The sequence below is a fragment of the Chiloscyllium plagiosum genome, unplaced genomic scaffold (assembly GCF_037043375.1).
Source record: "Chiloscyllium plagiosum isolate Xiang-an unplaced genomic scaffold, Cpla_swu_hap1 HiC_scaffold_26, whole genome shotgun sequence".
NCBI classification, from domain to species: Eukaryota; Metazoa; Chordata; class Chondrichthyes; order Orectolobiformes; family Hemiscylliidae; genus Chiloscyllium; species Chiloscyllium plagiosum.
In genome coordinates this window covers 15597572-15611060 of record NW_028270164.1, presented here as the reverse complement: position 1 = coordinate 15611060, position 13489 = coordinate 15597572, and the positions used below count along the sequence as shown (strand labels likewise).

The 13489-nt window shown below is 43.0% G+C and overlaps 1 protein-coding gene across 2 annotated transcripts in view; it reads left to right on the top strand.

Annotated features, from left to right (window-relative positions):
- The first annotated feature begins 220 nt into the window (after positions 1-220).
- LOC122563098 (N-fatty-acyl-amino acid synthase/hydrolase PM20D1-like) overlaps positions 221-13489 on the top strand; it is an 84381-nt gene continuing 71112 nt past the window's right edge. Inside the window, exon 1 of one of the 2 annotated variants that reach the window (XM_087973508.1) lies at positions 221-577. In XM_087973508.1, coding sequence (XP_087829634.1) covers positions 286-577 — 292 coding nt within the window. In that variant the 5' untranslated portion in view covers positions 221-285. The remainder of the gene's footprint in view (positions 578-13489) is intronic. The other variant, XM_043716524.2, reaches the window with a different exon arrangement.

Sequence of the window (13489 nt, the reverse complement as noted above, 5' to 3'; positions counted from 1 at the left end):
TGTGTGTGAGAGAGAAAGAGATGGTGGCAATGAGGGGTGGGCAGTGCTCTGGAATGGGAGGGAGAGAGAGAGAGAGAGGGTGTGAGATAGCACTGCAGTTCTTTTTCCATTCAAACAGAAACTACACTTCCCCCAGAGCACTGCAGTTGGCAGAGAGAGATAGAGAGCTGCGTCTGCACAGAACTGCGGGAGTCCCAGTCTGCCACTACTCACTAGGTAGTGAGGAGAAAGTGGAGGTGGGGGGTGGGGGGGGAGGTTTGTTTTATTTTTAAGTTGGAAGGGGAGATGAAAAATACAAAAGGCAAGATTAAAGTCACCCTGATCATCCTGCTAGTTCTGCTGTCTGTGTTTCTAATCTTTCTGAGCGCTTTGTTGATCAGGACCTACATGTTCAGCGCAGCCGGCAACCAGGACCGCAGCTCCTTTGACTCAGCTTTTGCAGCAAACTTCAGCAAGACCGAGAGGACACGACTTCTGGACAATCTGAAAGGGGCACTTCGCATCCCCACTGTGAACCGCGGCGCCACCGACTTTGACAGCTCCTCCCTGGAAGAGTTTGGAAACTTTCTGCCTGAAGGTACCTTGTACTGCCCTGAGCTCGCATGAAGTTGACTTTGAGGGTAACTGAGTCTGGATCCAGTGGATTCCTGGTTAAGGTTTACTCAGTGTAGGGTTCCTTTGCTTTTGGGGGGGTCGCTGGGTGAGGAATTTCAGAGATTTCCTCGCTGTCATGGGTGGGTGGGTTTGCAAATTACAATAGCCCGGTAAGTTAATGCACTTCAAGGACAAAAGAGTACAATGGGGAGTTATAGCCTCGCAATAAATTGAATTTTTGACTATGGTCACTGGCCATAATCTAGTCACATTGTCATTATTAATGAGTTTAGCTTTAAATTCCAGAGTTTTTATCAATTCAATTCAAATTCCAGTGGCTGGCACAGTTGGATTGGAATCTGTATCCCCAGAATAATAGCCCCAGGAAGGCTGATCCAGTTATTTAAACCGCCATCTCTCCCTCAGTCTTTTTTTTTTGCTCAAATTGGAACCTCCGGGATCATTTCTGAGTGCAAGAGCTCACAAATAAGTTAAGGTCAGCGTTTAAAGTAAGAGAAAATTTGAATTGCTTACACCTTTGTGCAAGGCATTATGCTGATGGTAGGTGTTTTAAATATTTGATTATGTTGGGAAAATGTTATTGAATGTATGACTGGGGCGGATGTCTGACTGGGTGCCAGCTGCAAACATGAATATGCACAATTACAAGTATAATTGTAGATTATGGGCAGAGCAGAGTCTAATTATACTTTGCAAAGACAATGTTTAATGTAATGATAATGCTCAATGTTTTTTTACATGCTCTGGCTGACTCATGCTGGGTTTGGTTGAACTGACATCCAACACAGCCATCACAATGAGTCCATGCCCCAAGTCCCTTAATTTCCATGTCACAATTTCCTAAAGCAGTGACCAGGACCCTAAGTGGGATTAAGCTCCAAGGCAGCATTGGCCAAGCCTTCACTTTCCCCTTCTCTAATGGTGTCTACTCCTCTCCCAACCTCACCACCCACCCAGGTGTTGTGACTGTTTTCAAACCTCAAAATGGGGCCACAAAGGGAAAACGTTTGGGAAAGGCTGCTGTAACTGGAAATTGCTAAGAGTTTCTCAATCATCCTATGTTGGTGCATTTAGTGTTTTCAAAATCTTAGCTAACTGGTGTCAGAGAACAGATCTTTCATGCTCTCTGTGAAGCTCTACGCCAGCAGCAGGTTCTTTTCTCACCTGCTCTTCCTTTCAATCACATTATTCAACTTTGGTGCAACACATTTCTCTAAAATGGGATGCCCACCAGGCTCTTGGCTTGCGCTCTATCACAAATGGACATCAGTAACTGGCCTGAGAGAGAGCATAAGTCTACTACTATGGAGAAGATTAGAAAGCAGAAAATCAAAGGAAATATTTAATAACACAAAAGTTGCTAAGCAATATGAAAGGAAAATTACAAAAAACATTATAATAACAAAATATTAAATTGGGAGAGATTCTAACAATAGTTTCTAAGGACATTTCTAGGCAGCTATTCAATGAAGTACCTAGGAATAATTACGTACCAATAAGAATAGGGTCCATAATACCATTCCAATACTATTGGACAGTATAGAAACAATTCCTCTGCTTTACAACAGACATATTTGCAGATCCAGTGCCTGTTTATTTCTGGCAGCATCTGTGGAGACGAAACCGTAAACATTTCAGGGCTTCAGAACTCAAAAGGTCACTGGACTATTTTCTCTCCACAGATGCTGCCAGACCTGTTGAGTTTCTCCAGCAACTTTTGTTTTTATTTCAGATCTCCAGCCTCCGCGGTTCTTTGTTTTATTTTATTTCTGTTTGCTAAAACCCAACAGGAATTTAAGCACCTCTGAGCTATTGCAGTGAACCATTCAGCTCAATTGTTGTAGAGTGAAATCCTTGACCCGCCCTTCCTTCAACACAAATGGTCCCAATTCAATTTCCAACAAACCTCTGCAATGCCACACTCCTTTCCCTGCCACAATGTCTGATTGTTCCATTTTCTGATTGATTTTCACTGCCATTTCCAACTCCATACTAATATTCTATTTTACTATTTCAATTCTGTGACAACACAAAGTATCTGTACCTCGGCACACACGACCTAATATAGTGTCGAGAGGTGACATTACAAATTTTTCACTGCACTCAATAGAGTGCATGTGACAGTAAAGATTATTCTATTCTATTTCATCAGATGCTGCTGTCTCAGTCCCCAATAGATTCTGATCCATTCAGGTGGATGCCAGGCATAACCAATCAAGCAAGAATCCCTTTCAGAAAAGCAGGTGTAAAGATTTAGAAGTCTTGTATGGATTAGAAGATGATGGAGGAGAAATCTCCATCTGTGAAAGGCAGGAAAATATCTTATAGACAACATTAAAGTAGGGGGAAATTGTGTCCATTTGGTAGGTTTGAAATCTTTAAGGGTTATTAGATTAGATTACAGTGTGGAAACAGGCCCTTCGGCCCAACAAGTCCACACCGACCCGCCGAAGCGAAACCCACCCATACCCCTACATTTACCCCTGATCTAACACTACGGGCAATTTAGTATGGCCAATTCACCTGACCCTGCACATCTTTGGACTGTGGGAGGAAACCGGAGCACCCGGAGGAAACCCACGCAGACACGGGGAGAACGTGCAAACTCCACACAGTCAGTCGCCTGAGGCGGGAATTGAACCCGGGTCTCTGGCGCTGTGAGGCAGCAGTGCTAACCACTGTGCCACCGTGCCGCCCACATGGTTATGGCCATGCAGAAGTACCATGCTATAGTTAGAATAGACTTTTAGGGTAAATTAACCAACACTATCATTAAAATTGTTCTTATTTTACACTGACAGCATTTTGAATTCAGTTTTTGACTACTTGCATTCATTTGAAAAACGCATGCTGATTTAGCTCATCTGTGATCATCCAATGAGGCAGTGTGGTTTTATTTTCTGCAAACGTTATTAAATTACACAAAACATACCCAATCATCACGCTTTCCCCTGTCACTCAGCTGAAATTTATAGGACCTATTTATTACTGACTAGTTTCTTCTTGAAAACTCGTCAGGTATCTGTACTTTGTTGATGAATGTAGATCTTACAAGATATTACAAGTAAATTTTAAGCAATTGTTTATTTAGACATTATTAAATTTCTAATTGATTAGATTCACTACAGTGTGGAAATAGGCTATTTGGCCCAACCAGTGCACACCAACCCTCAGAGTAACCCATCCACCCAGACGCATGGCACTATGGCAATTTAGCATGGCCAATCCATCTGACCTGCACATCTTTGGACTGTGCGAGGAAACCGGAGCACCCGCAGGAAACCCTGCAGACATGGGGAGAATGTGCAAACTCCACACAGTCACCCAAGGCTGGAATCGAACCCGGGTCCCATTCCAGCCTTTTATTTGGGTTTTTCTGTCACTGCAAATAAGCTGTTACTATTTTAATGTACAAAAGGCACATTGACACAGAAAGAAACTGGATGTCAGGAAAATGAAGGGGGAGAGAGAATGAAATTTTAAGCAGCAAGTCAGTCAATAGTCAACACAAAAGGCAGAACAAACTTGGTCTCATGCTAAATGGGCAAGGTGAATAAAGGAGAAACTTTATGGATGTGATATAATTGGATTTCTAAAAGGTATTTCATAAGGTGTCACATCAAAGGTCACTACACAAAGTAACATCTCATGTGGTATGTAATGACATTAACACCAGATAGTAGATTGTTTAGCTAATAAGAAGGGGAGCAGTTGAGAAACTGGGCTGTGTTCAAGTTGGCAAGCTTTAGCATGCCACAAGGAGTAGTATTGACGCCTCAGCTACAGACATTTCCAATTTAATAAGCAATAAATTATGGCAATAGTCATCGCGTGAACTAATAACAAAACTGAATGACTTGGATGAAGCGACTGAATTGATAATACCAACATTAGCAGGTGACACAAAGGTAACTAAGGAGTATGTTGTCACAAGGACATAGTCTCTGTGAAGGGATTTGGACAGGTTAACTCACAGGCAAAACATTGGCAGACAGAGCAAAATGTGGAATGCAGCAAGAACACAAAAACAGTATGTTACTTATATTGAGCAAGATTGTACATAGGGATCTGGGTGTCCTCTTACATGAATCACAAAAGGTAGTTACAGGTGCAGCAAGGATTAGGAAGGCACATGGAATGATGCCATTTATTAACAGGGAAATTGAGAATGAAAGTGGGAGAATGTTACTACAGTTGCACTAGAACTTGGTGAAGGAACATCAGGAGTACTATGTACAGTGGTCTTTTTCCTTGAGAAGAATATATTTCCATTTTAATGGGGGTAATATTGTTCAGTGAAGGTTAATTCAACTGACTCTTGGCATGATGGGGATATCTGATGAGGAAAATGTGAGCAGTTTGGATCCATCCTGATGAGGGTTTAGAAGAATGAAAAGTTTTTTTTGAAACAGATAAAATCCTGAGGAGACTTGATGGAGTTAAGGTATCTCCTTATGGATCAGGCTAAAATTCGGAGTAAAGGTTTAAAAATTAGAGATCCCTTTCTTTTAAGACTGTGATGAGGAACTACATTTTCTGAGGTTCACTAGTCTATGGAAATCTTTTCCTCGGTGAGCAGGGGAAGCTTATAATATATTGGAGCCTGTAGCCAGAGATACCAAAAATAGACGGTCAAGTGTATGGTTGGCACACAGTGTGTTGAACTCACTAATTTGCAATGACAGTATTCTGTACTCCAGCAAAGTGTGAAGGAATTCTTTCCTCCAGTCTTCTTCCATCATTCATGGTCCACCTTCCATCTGAAGAAGACATCTTCCTGACAAGAATTTCCCTCTTTGTCTCCAAACACTTGTTAATATAATTTAATTCTAGGGGACAAAGTGGCCCCAAAGTCAATCACTTGTTTGAAGTATTCTAACCAATGCGTACAAGACAGGTACCCCAGAACACTGGATGGTCACCTTTCCTGTCCATCCCCTCAGCTTGAGGTCACATTTTAGTTTACCTTGTGCTGATATTGAATGTATTCAAAACTGAGTGAGTTAGAGCTTTGATTAACAAAAAAGCCAAGGGTTATGGGCATGCAGACAAGAAAATGAAGATGGGTGTTTAGGAATTCATGAAAAGGAAATAATTTTTAACAATCCAGTTGGAGCTTATTGAGATTGTAGAAGAGTTAAGATATACATTTGATATATATTTTGATTATCAGAAGGTGTCCTATGAATCTGCATGCAAGAGGTTGGTAAACAAAATTCATGCACAAGGGATTTGGGGAAATGTCCTGATATGGATTGAGAACTGGTTAATGGACAGAAAAGTGGGAAGTCTGAATAAATGGGCTATTTTCACGTTGGCAAGTTGTGACAACTGGTACCATATCTCAAGGATTGTTGTAGGGGTCCCAGCTATTCAGAGTTTATGTCAATGATTTGGATGTGGGGAAGAAATGTAACATTTCCAGACTTGCAGATGATACACAACTAGATGACAGGGTGAGTTGTGAGAAGAATATGAAGACACTTGCAAGGGATTTGGAGAGTCTAAGTGAATGAGCAAAATTCTGGCTGATGGAATACAATGTGGAAAAACATGAGGTTATCCACTTCGGTAAAAAAAAATAGAAATATGCAAATGGAGAGAGACTGGGAAGTGTTGAACTTCAAAGGCACTTGGGTATCCTTGTTCATGAGTCATTGAAAGTTAACATACAAGTGCAGCAGACAAATAAGTAAGCAAATGATATGCTGGACTTGTTATAAGAGGATTTGAGGATAGGACTGCAATTACGTAAACAACAGAAAGAATTGTAGATACTGGAAATCAGAAACAAAAGCAGAAATTGCTGGAAAACTCAATTGGCCTAGCAGCATCTCTGGAGAGAAACCAGAGTTAACATTTTGGATCTAGTGACACATCTTCAGAACACTTCTGAAGGGTCACTGGACTCAAAGCGTTAACTCTAATTTCACTGCAATTATGTAGATCCTTGGTGAGACTACACCTAAAGTATTGTAAGCAGTTTTTCTCTGTTTCCCTAGAGAAAAACAGACTTGCCATAGAAGGAAGGCAACAAAGGTTCACCAAATAATGTCTGGGATGGAGGAACTGTCCCATGAGAAAATATTAAATAGATTGGGCCTTTAATTCTCTGGAGATGAGAAGAATGAGGTGATTTTATTCTAGCATGTCGAGATCTTACAGGACTCAACATGGTAGATACAGGAAGGATACCCCTTCTCCCCCCCCCCCCCCCCCCCCCGCCTTGGTTTGGGGTGATCTACAATCAAGTGGCAAAGTCTCAGATAAGGGGTAGCTCATTTGGGACTGATGAGGAATTTCTTCACTCAGGGTGGTGAATCTTTGGAATTGTCTAGCCCAGAGGGTTTGCAAGACTTACTTGTTGACTATGAGATTAAAATGTCTACATGTTAAAGAACATTAGGTATACACGGATGGTGCAGGAAAATAATGTTGAAGTCAAAGATCAGCCATAGTCTCACTGAATAGTGGAGTGGGTTCAAAGGGTTGAATAGCCTACTCTTGCTCTACTTTGTAATATTCAAATGTTAAGGCCAGAATCAGATCAGTCATTATTCTTTTGATCATGGGGCAGAGGGCTCAATGTTACAAATTATCTATTTCCCCTCCTAATTTTTATGTTCAATTTATTTATCCATTCCAAAGAAACTCCAATAGGTGATGGATGTTGATTAAATTTAGTGCACAGGTCTGGTCTGTATACAAGGAGGCCAAGTCCATATAGAACAAACTCAGACCCTGACGTAACAAGTCTATGTAATGCGACAAGCATTACCCCATATAATGTACAGCCCCACTTTTCTTTCAGTAAATCTATTTGTTGTCATGTAACATCATAAGGATGTATAGAAATCATGAGCTTTTTTTGAAGTTTTCACTAGTTTTTCAAGCTGGCAGGTATGGGAATGTATTATACCTCTCCTCACCCAAAGCTCATGTGACAGAACATTTTGTTTCAGCAAGGCTTTCTGATTGCATAATTTGAAGTTTTCCACTTGAAACGTGAACATGAAAAATCATGGAAAGTGTCTGACGTATTTTTACCAGCTGGTTTTAATAAATTGACATCCTTTTGACTAAACATTGAAATTTTTGAACGACAAAGAAAAGCAGATAGAAACGCCAAAAGAGGTCCTGATCAAATTTGATTATGCTTTGTTTAGACTGTACTTGTAATACAAAACTCATCTCTGCTGGCCGGAAACTAGAGAGTATTCCAATCTCTGGAGTTAGTGCCGAGGGGCAGTACAAGGGCTGATCAGCCGAATCTGCTCTGAGTCATGAAGGAAGACTGGAGGGGCAGTTATTGGAGGCACTGGGGGAGGAGAGAATCATGCAGCTTTGATTTGCATGTTTTTGGATGTAGAACAATAAGTTGGATAAGTTTTGTCTTGTATCCTTGAATCCTGCACGTAGTTTGCAAGTGGCTGCCCAGGCTGCTTCCCCAAAAGAAATATTAGAGTCATAGAGTTTTTAGAGGAGAGACAGAGACCCTTAGACCCATCTGTGATCAAGCATCCATTGATTCAACTACCATTTTCCAGCACGATAGCTTTGTACCCCTGTAACAATTAGTAAAACAGCATGCGAATGGAAATTTAACACCATGGATAGAATGCTGCACAAATTCTATTCACTTCACCCACTTTGTCTGAGGCTGTTGCTTTCTCTGGAGCCTGTCTGCAGGCATTACAGCTCAGCATTCACTTAGAATCCAGCTCTAAGCAGAAAATCGTTTAATTATTCAAGCAATAATTGATGTTTCCATCAGGCAACGTCTGACTCTTCCCTCAATGGTGAAATGGGCTCAAGGGGCTGAATGGCCTACTCCTGCTCTTTTATTTATATTCTAAAGTTAAGGCCAGAATCAGATCAGCTACTGAATAGGAGGCTCAAGGTGACAAATTACCTACTCCTGCTCCTAGGTTTTGCGTTCATTTTTTTTATCCTTCCCTAGGAGCTATCCAATGGATGGCTCAGTGGTTAGCACTGCTGCCTCACAGCACCATGGTCCCAGGTTCAATTCCAACCTTATGACTGTCTATGTGGAGTTTGCATATTCTCCCTGTGTCTGCGTAGGTTTCCTCCAGGTGCTCCAGTTTCCTCCCACAGTCCAAAGATGTGCAGGTCAGGTGAATTGGCCGTGCTAAATTGCCCATAGTGTTAGGTGCATTAGTCAGAGGGAAATGGGACTGGGTGGGTTATTCTTCGAAGGTCGGTGTGGAATTGTTGGGCCGAAGGGCTTGTTTCCACGGTGTTCGGAATCTAATCTTTGAAGGTGGTGTGCATTGAACAGAAATATGAAGATGGACCAAATGGTTGTAACTAGGTAAAAACAATGACTGCAGATGCTGGAAACCAGATTCTGGATTAGTGGTGCTGGAAGAACACAGCAGTTCAGGCAGCATCCAAGGAGCTTCGAAATTGACGTTTCGGGCAAAAGCCCTTCATCAGGAATAAAGGCAGTGAGCCTGAAGCGTGGAGAGATAAGCTAGAGGAGGGTCGGGGTGGGGGTGGGGAGAAAGTAGCATAGAGTACAATGGGTGAGTGGGGGAGGGGATGAAGGTGATAGGTCAGGGAGGAGAGGGTGGAGTGGACAGGCGGAAAAGGAGATAGGCAGGTAGGACAAGTCCAGACAAGTCATGGGGACAGTGCTGAGCTGGAAGTTTGGAACTAGGGTGAGGTGGGGGAAGGGGAAATGAGGAAACTGTTGAAGTCCATCTTTTCCACCTACCAACTCCACCCTCTCCTCCCTGACCTATCACCTTCATCCCCTCCCCCACTCACCCATTGTACTCTATGCTACATTCTCCCCACCCCCACCCTCCTCTAGCTTATCTCTCCACGCTTCAGGCTCACTGCCTTTATTCCTGATGAAGGGTTTTTGCCCGAAACGTCAATTTCAAAGCTCCTTGGATGCTGCCTGACCTGCTGTGCTCTTCCAGCACCACTAATCCAAATGGTTGTAACTGTCATACAATCTTGAGACGGGAAGCAGTGTAGATATTTGCCTATTTTTAAGATATTCTGAAGTCCATATTTTGTTAACTGTACCAAAAGATAATCTCTTTCACTTTCATACTACTTTTGGAACCTCATGCTGCTGAAAGGAAACATTCATTTTTCAGAAAAGGCAGCCAAAATAAAAACAAAACTTGATGGAGATTGAAGGGTGGTGTGTTCGAACAAACATTATAATTGGGTGGTGGGTGAGACCCAGCTGTCTTTAATTCCCAGAAGTCTAATCTATTCTATTAAGCAATAACAGTGGATGACAGTCTTTGAATATGCAATTAAAAGGCATAATGTTCTTAGAGTAAAAGAGGTATACAGCATGGTAACATTTGTCCATGTTGACCACATTTTCTAAACTAAACTAACCCTATTTGCCTGCATTTGCTCCATGTCTCTCTTAACCTTTCCTATCCATGTACCTGTCTAAATGTCTTTTAAAGCTAAAAATGTGTTGCTGGAAAAGCGCAGCAGGTCAGGCAGCATCCAAGGAGCAGGAGAATCGACATTTCGGGCATGAGCCTTTCTTCAGCAATGAGGAAAGTGTGCCAAGCAGGCTAAGATAAAAGGTAGGGAGGAGGGACTTGGGGGAGGAGGCGTTGGAAATGCGATAGGTGGAAGGAGGTTAAGGTGAGGGTGATAAGGTGAGGATGATAGGCCGGAGTGGGGGTGGGGCAGAGAGGTCAGGAAGAAGATTGCAGGTTAGGAAGGTGGTGCTGAGTTCGAGGGTTGGGACTGAGACAAGGTGGGGGGAGGGGAAATGAGGAAACTGGAGAAATCTGAGTTCATCCCTTGTGGTTGGAGGGTCCACAATATCCTCCCAGACGTGGTCGACGATGCTCTCCACCGCATCTCCTCCACTTCCCGCTCCTCCGCCCTTGAGCCCCGCCCCACCCCTCCAATCGCCACCAGGACAGAACCACACTGGTCCTCACCTACCACCCCACCAACCTCCATATACATCGTATCATCCGTCGTCATTTCTGCCACCTCCAAACGGACCCCAACACCAGGGATATATTTCCCTACCCTCCCCGATCAGTGTTCCAAAAAGACCACTCCCTCCGTGACTCCCTCGTCAGGTACACACCCGCCACCAACCCAACCTCCACTCCCGGTACCTTCCCCTGCAACCGCAAGAAATGCAAAACTTGCGCCCACACCTCCCACCTTACTTCCCTCCAAGGCCCCAAGGGATCCTTCCATATCCGCCACAAATTCACCTGCAACTCCACACACATCATTTACTGCATCCGCTGCGCCCGATGTGGCCTCCTCTATATTGGGGAGACAGGCTGCCTACTTGCGGAATGTTTCAGAGAACACCTCTGGGACACCCGGACCAACCAACCCAACCACCCCATTGCTCAACACTTCAACTCCCCCTCCCACTCACCAAAGACATGCAGGTCCTTGGACTCCTCCATCGCCAGACCATAGCAACACAACGTCTGGAGGAAGAGCGCCTCATCTTCCACCTAGGAACCCTCCAACCACAAGGGATGAACTCAGATTTCTCCAGTTTCCTCATTTCCCCTCCCCCCACCTTGTCTCAGTCCCAACCCTCGAACTCAGCACCACCTTCCTAACCTGCAATCTTCTTCCTGACCTCTTCACCCCCACCCCCACTCCAGCCTATCACCCTCACCTTATCACCTTCACCTTAACCTCCTACCACCTATCACATTTCCAACGCCCCTCCCCCAAGTCCCTCCTCCCTACCTTTTATCTTAGCCTGCTTGGCACACCTTCCTCATTCCTGAAGAAAGGCTCATGCCCGAAATGTCGATTCTCCTACTCCTTGGATGCTGCCTGACCTGCTGCGCTTTTCCAGCAACACATTTTCAGCTCTGATCTCCAGCATCTGCAGTCCTCACTTTCTCCTAAATGTCTTTTAAATGTTGTAATTGTACCTGCCTCTACCATGTCCAGTTAACAATGAGTATAAATGGGGGTCAGTAAATGCCTGCTAGTGAAGGACTTTTAAGCAGTGTTACTCTAAAAGAACACTGCTCCAAATAGAAGAAAAGAATATGTAAAGACATAGACAAATTTGGGAGGAAAATACTTCTTGAACAGGTCTTTTGCATGATCTGAGCTTCGTACAAATAGGTGCTGCTGGTACTATAAAGACACCTCATATTAATTGTTTTGCTGACTTTACAGCTGCATGAGAAGATTGAGCCTGGAGCTATCAGACAGCACAGGACTGTAAGTCACCAGAGGTGACCAGCACTTTCACTGACTGGAGGGTGGGGAGGCAGCATTTCAGCATATTGTCACCCTCTCATGTGAGAGTTTCTCGCAATCCGTATCTGGCCATGCCTTACCCAACTCTCCTCTCTTCCCCCTCAAAGTCTGTGGGTCTGCTCTGATATCTGCAAAGCACCTTGTAACATTTTTCTCCATGCTGTACGTGAAGATATTGCTAATAATGCAGTTGCTGGAAAAGCTGTGTGCTCGTGCCAAGTTTCCACAGGCTAGACATGTTCCTAATCAGGATTCCAGATGATGCAGGAAACCATTTTGTAGGATTTACTGACGGGTGTGTTGTAGTGACATCAAAGAGAGCCTCGGCCAAAGGGTAACAAAGGAAATTTAAAATGCAGCTCAGGAAGTATCTGTGGGTGGGGTGAAACATTATGTTGAAAATGCTGCCCTAGGGTTTCCTTAGCTTCTAAATACACATAAATTGGGTAGTGAAGTGAGGAAAAGGAAGTTTACTTACAGCAAATAGTCAAAATGTTGACTAAGTCAACTTCTCAAAACTCTAGAGACATGCTAAATGTCTGATTGTTGCTAAGGTTACTTAGAATTTGCAAAGGAACTATGTTTTGAAACGAACTACATCCTGTAAGTGAACTGAAAGTTACGATTTCAAAAGCAAAGCATTGCAAAATTGTCACTTTTTTTAACTTTATCTATTAATTCCATGAGTATGTATTCTGAAATAAATAAGTGAATTGCCGTCGCTTTAACATATTTTACGAATGGAAGTTTAATAATGGATAACAATTTCACAACAACCTTTTAGCTTCATAAGTCAAACAAGATAATGGAATGGTTTTCTTCAACATTATAGATTGATGGATGCTCTGTTAGAACGCAAAGGAACTAAGTCTTTATTTTTAACTAAAGTTTTAGCTAAAGCTAAAAGCTTTTATTTATAGACACATTACATAATATACATTTTCAATTACAAAGTTCATATGCTCTTGTATACTTTGTTTTGCAAAATAATATCACTTGTTAATTGTATTTAATAGTCTATCACTCAAAACAGTACAGTAAAAAAAATCAATATCGCAAAGGAAAATTTCAAAGTTTATAGTAGTAATTGGGGTTTGGGTGCTGATGATGAACCATAGTCCCAGTGTATTCACCACAGAATCCCTACAGTGCAGAAAGAGACCATGCAGCCCCTTGGGTCTACTCCGACCCTCTGAAAAGCATCACACCCAGACCCAGCCCGGCAACCCTATCCCCGTAAACCCACATTTACCTTGGGTAATCCATCAAGCCTTCATATCCCTGCACAATACGGAACAATTTAGCAAGGCCAATGCACCTAACTTGCACATCCATGGACTGTGGGAGGAAACCGGAGCACCCTGTGGAAACCCATGCAGACACAGAGAGAATGTGCAAACTCCACACAGTCAATTGTCCAAAGGTAGAATCAAACCTGGCACTGTGTGGCAGCATGCTAGCTACTGAACCACCATGCTGACCAAAGCACTACCAGTCATGAAAGATCTCAAGTGTGCCAGGGAGACACTGTCCTCTTTCTAGGGAAACCTCAATGCAAATGTTACCACAAAAGACAGGCGATCAGACCTGGTTCAGGAGCAGACCCATA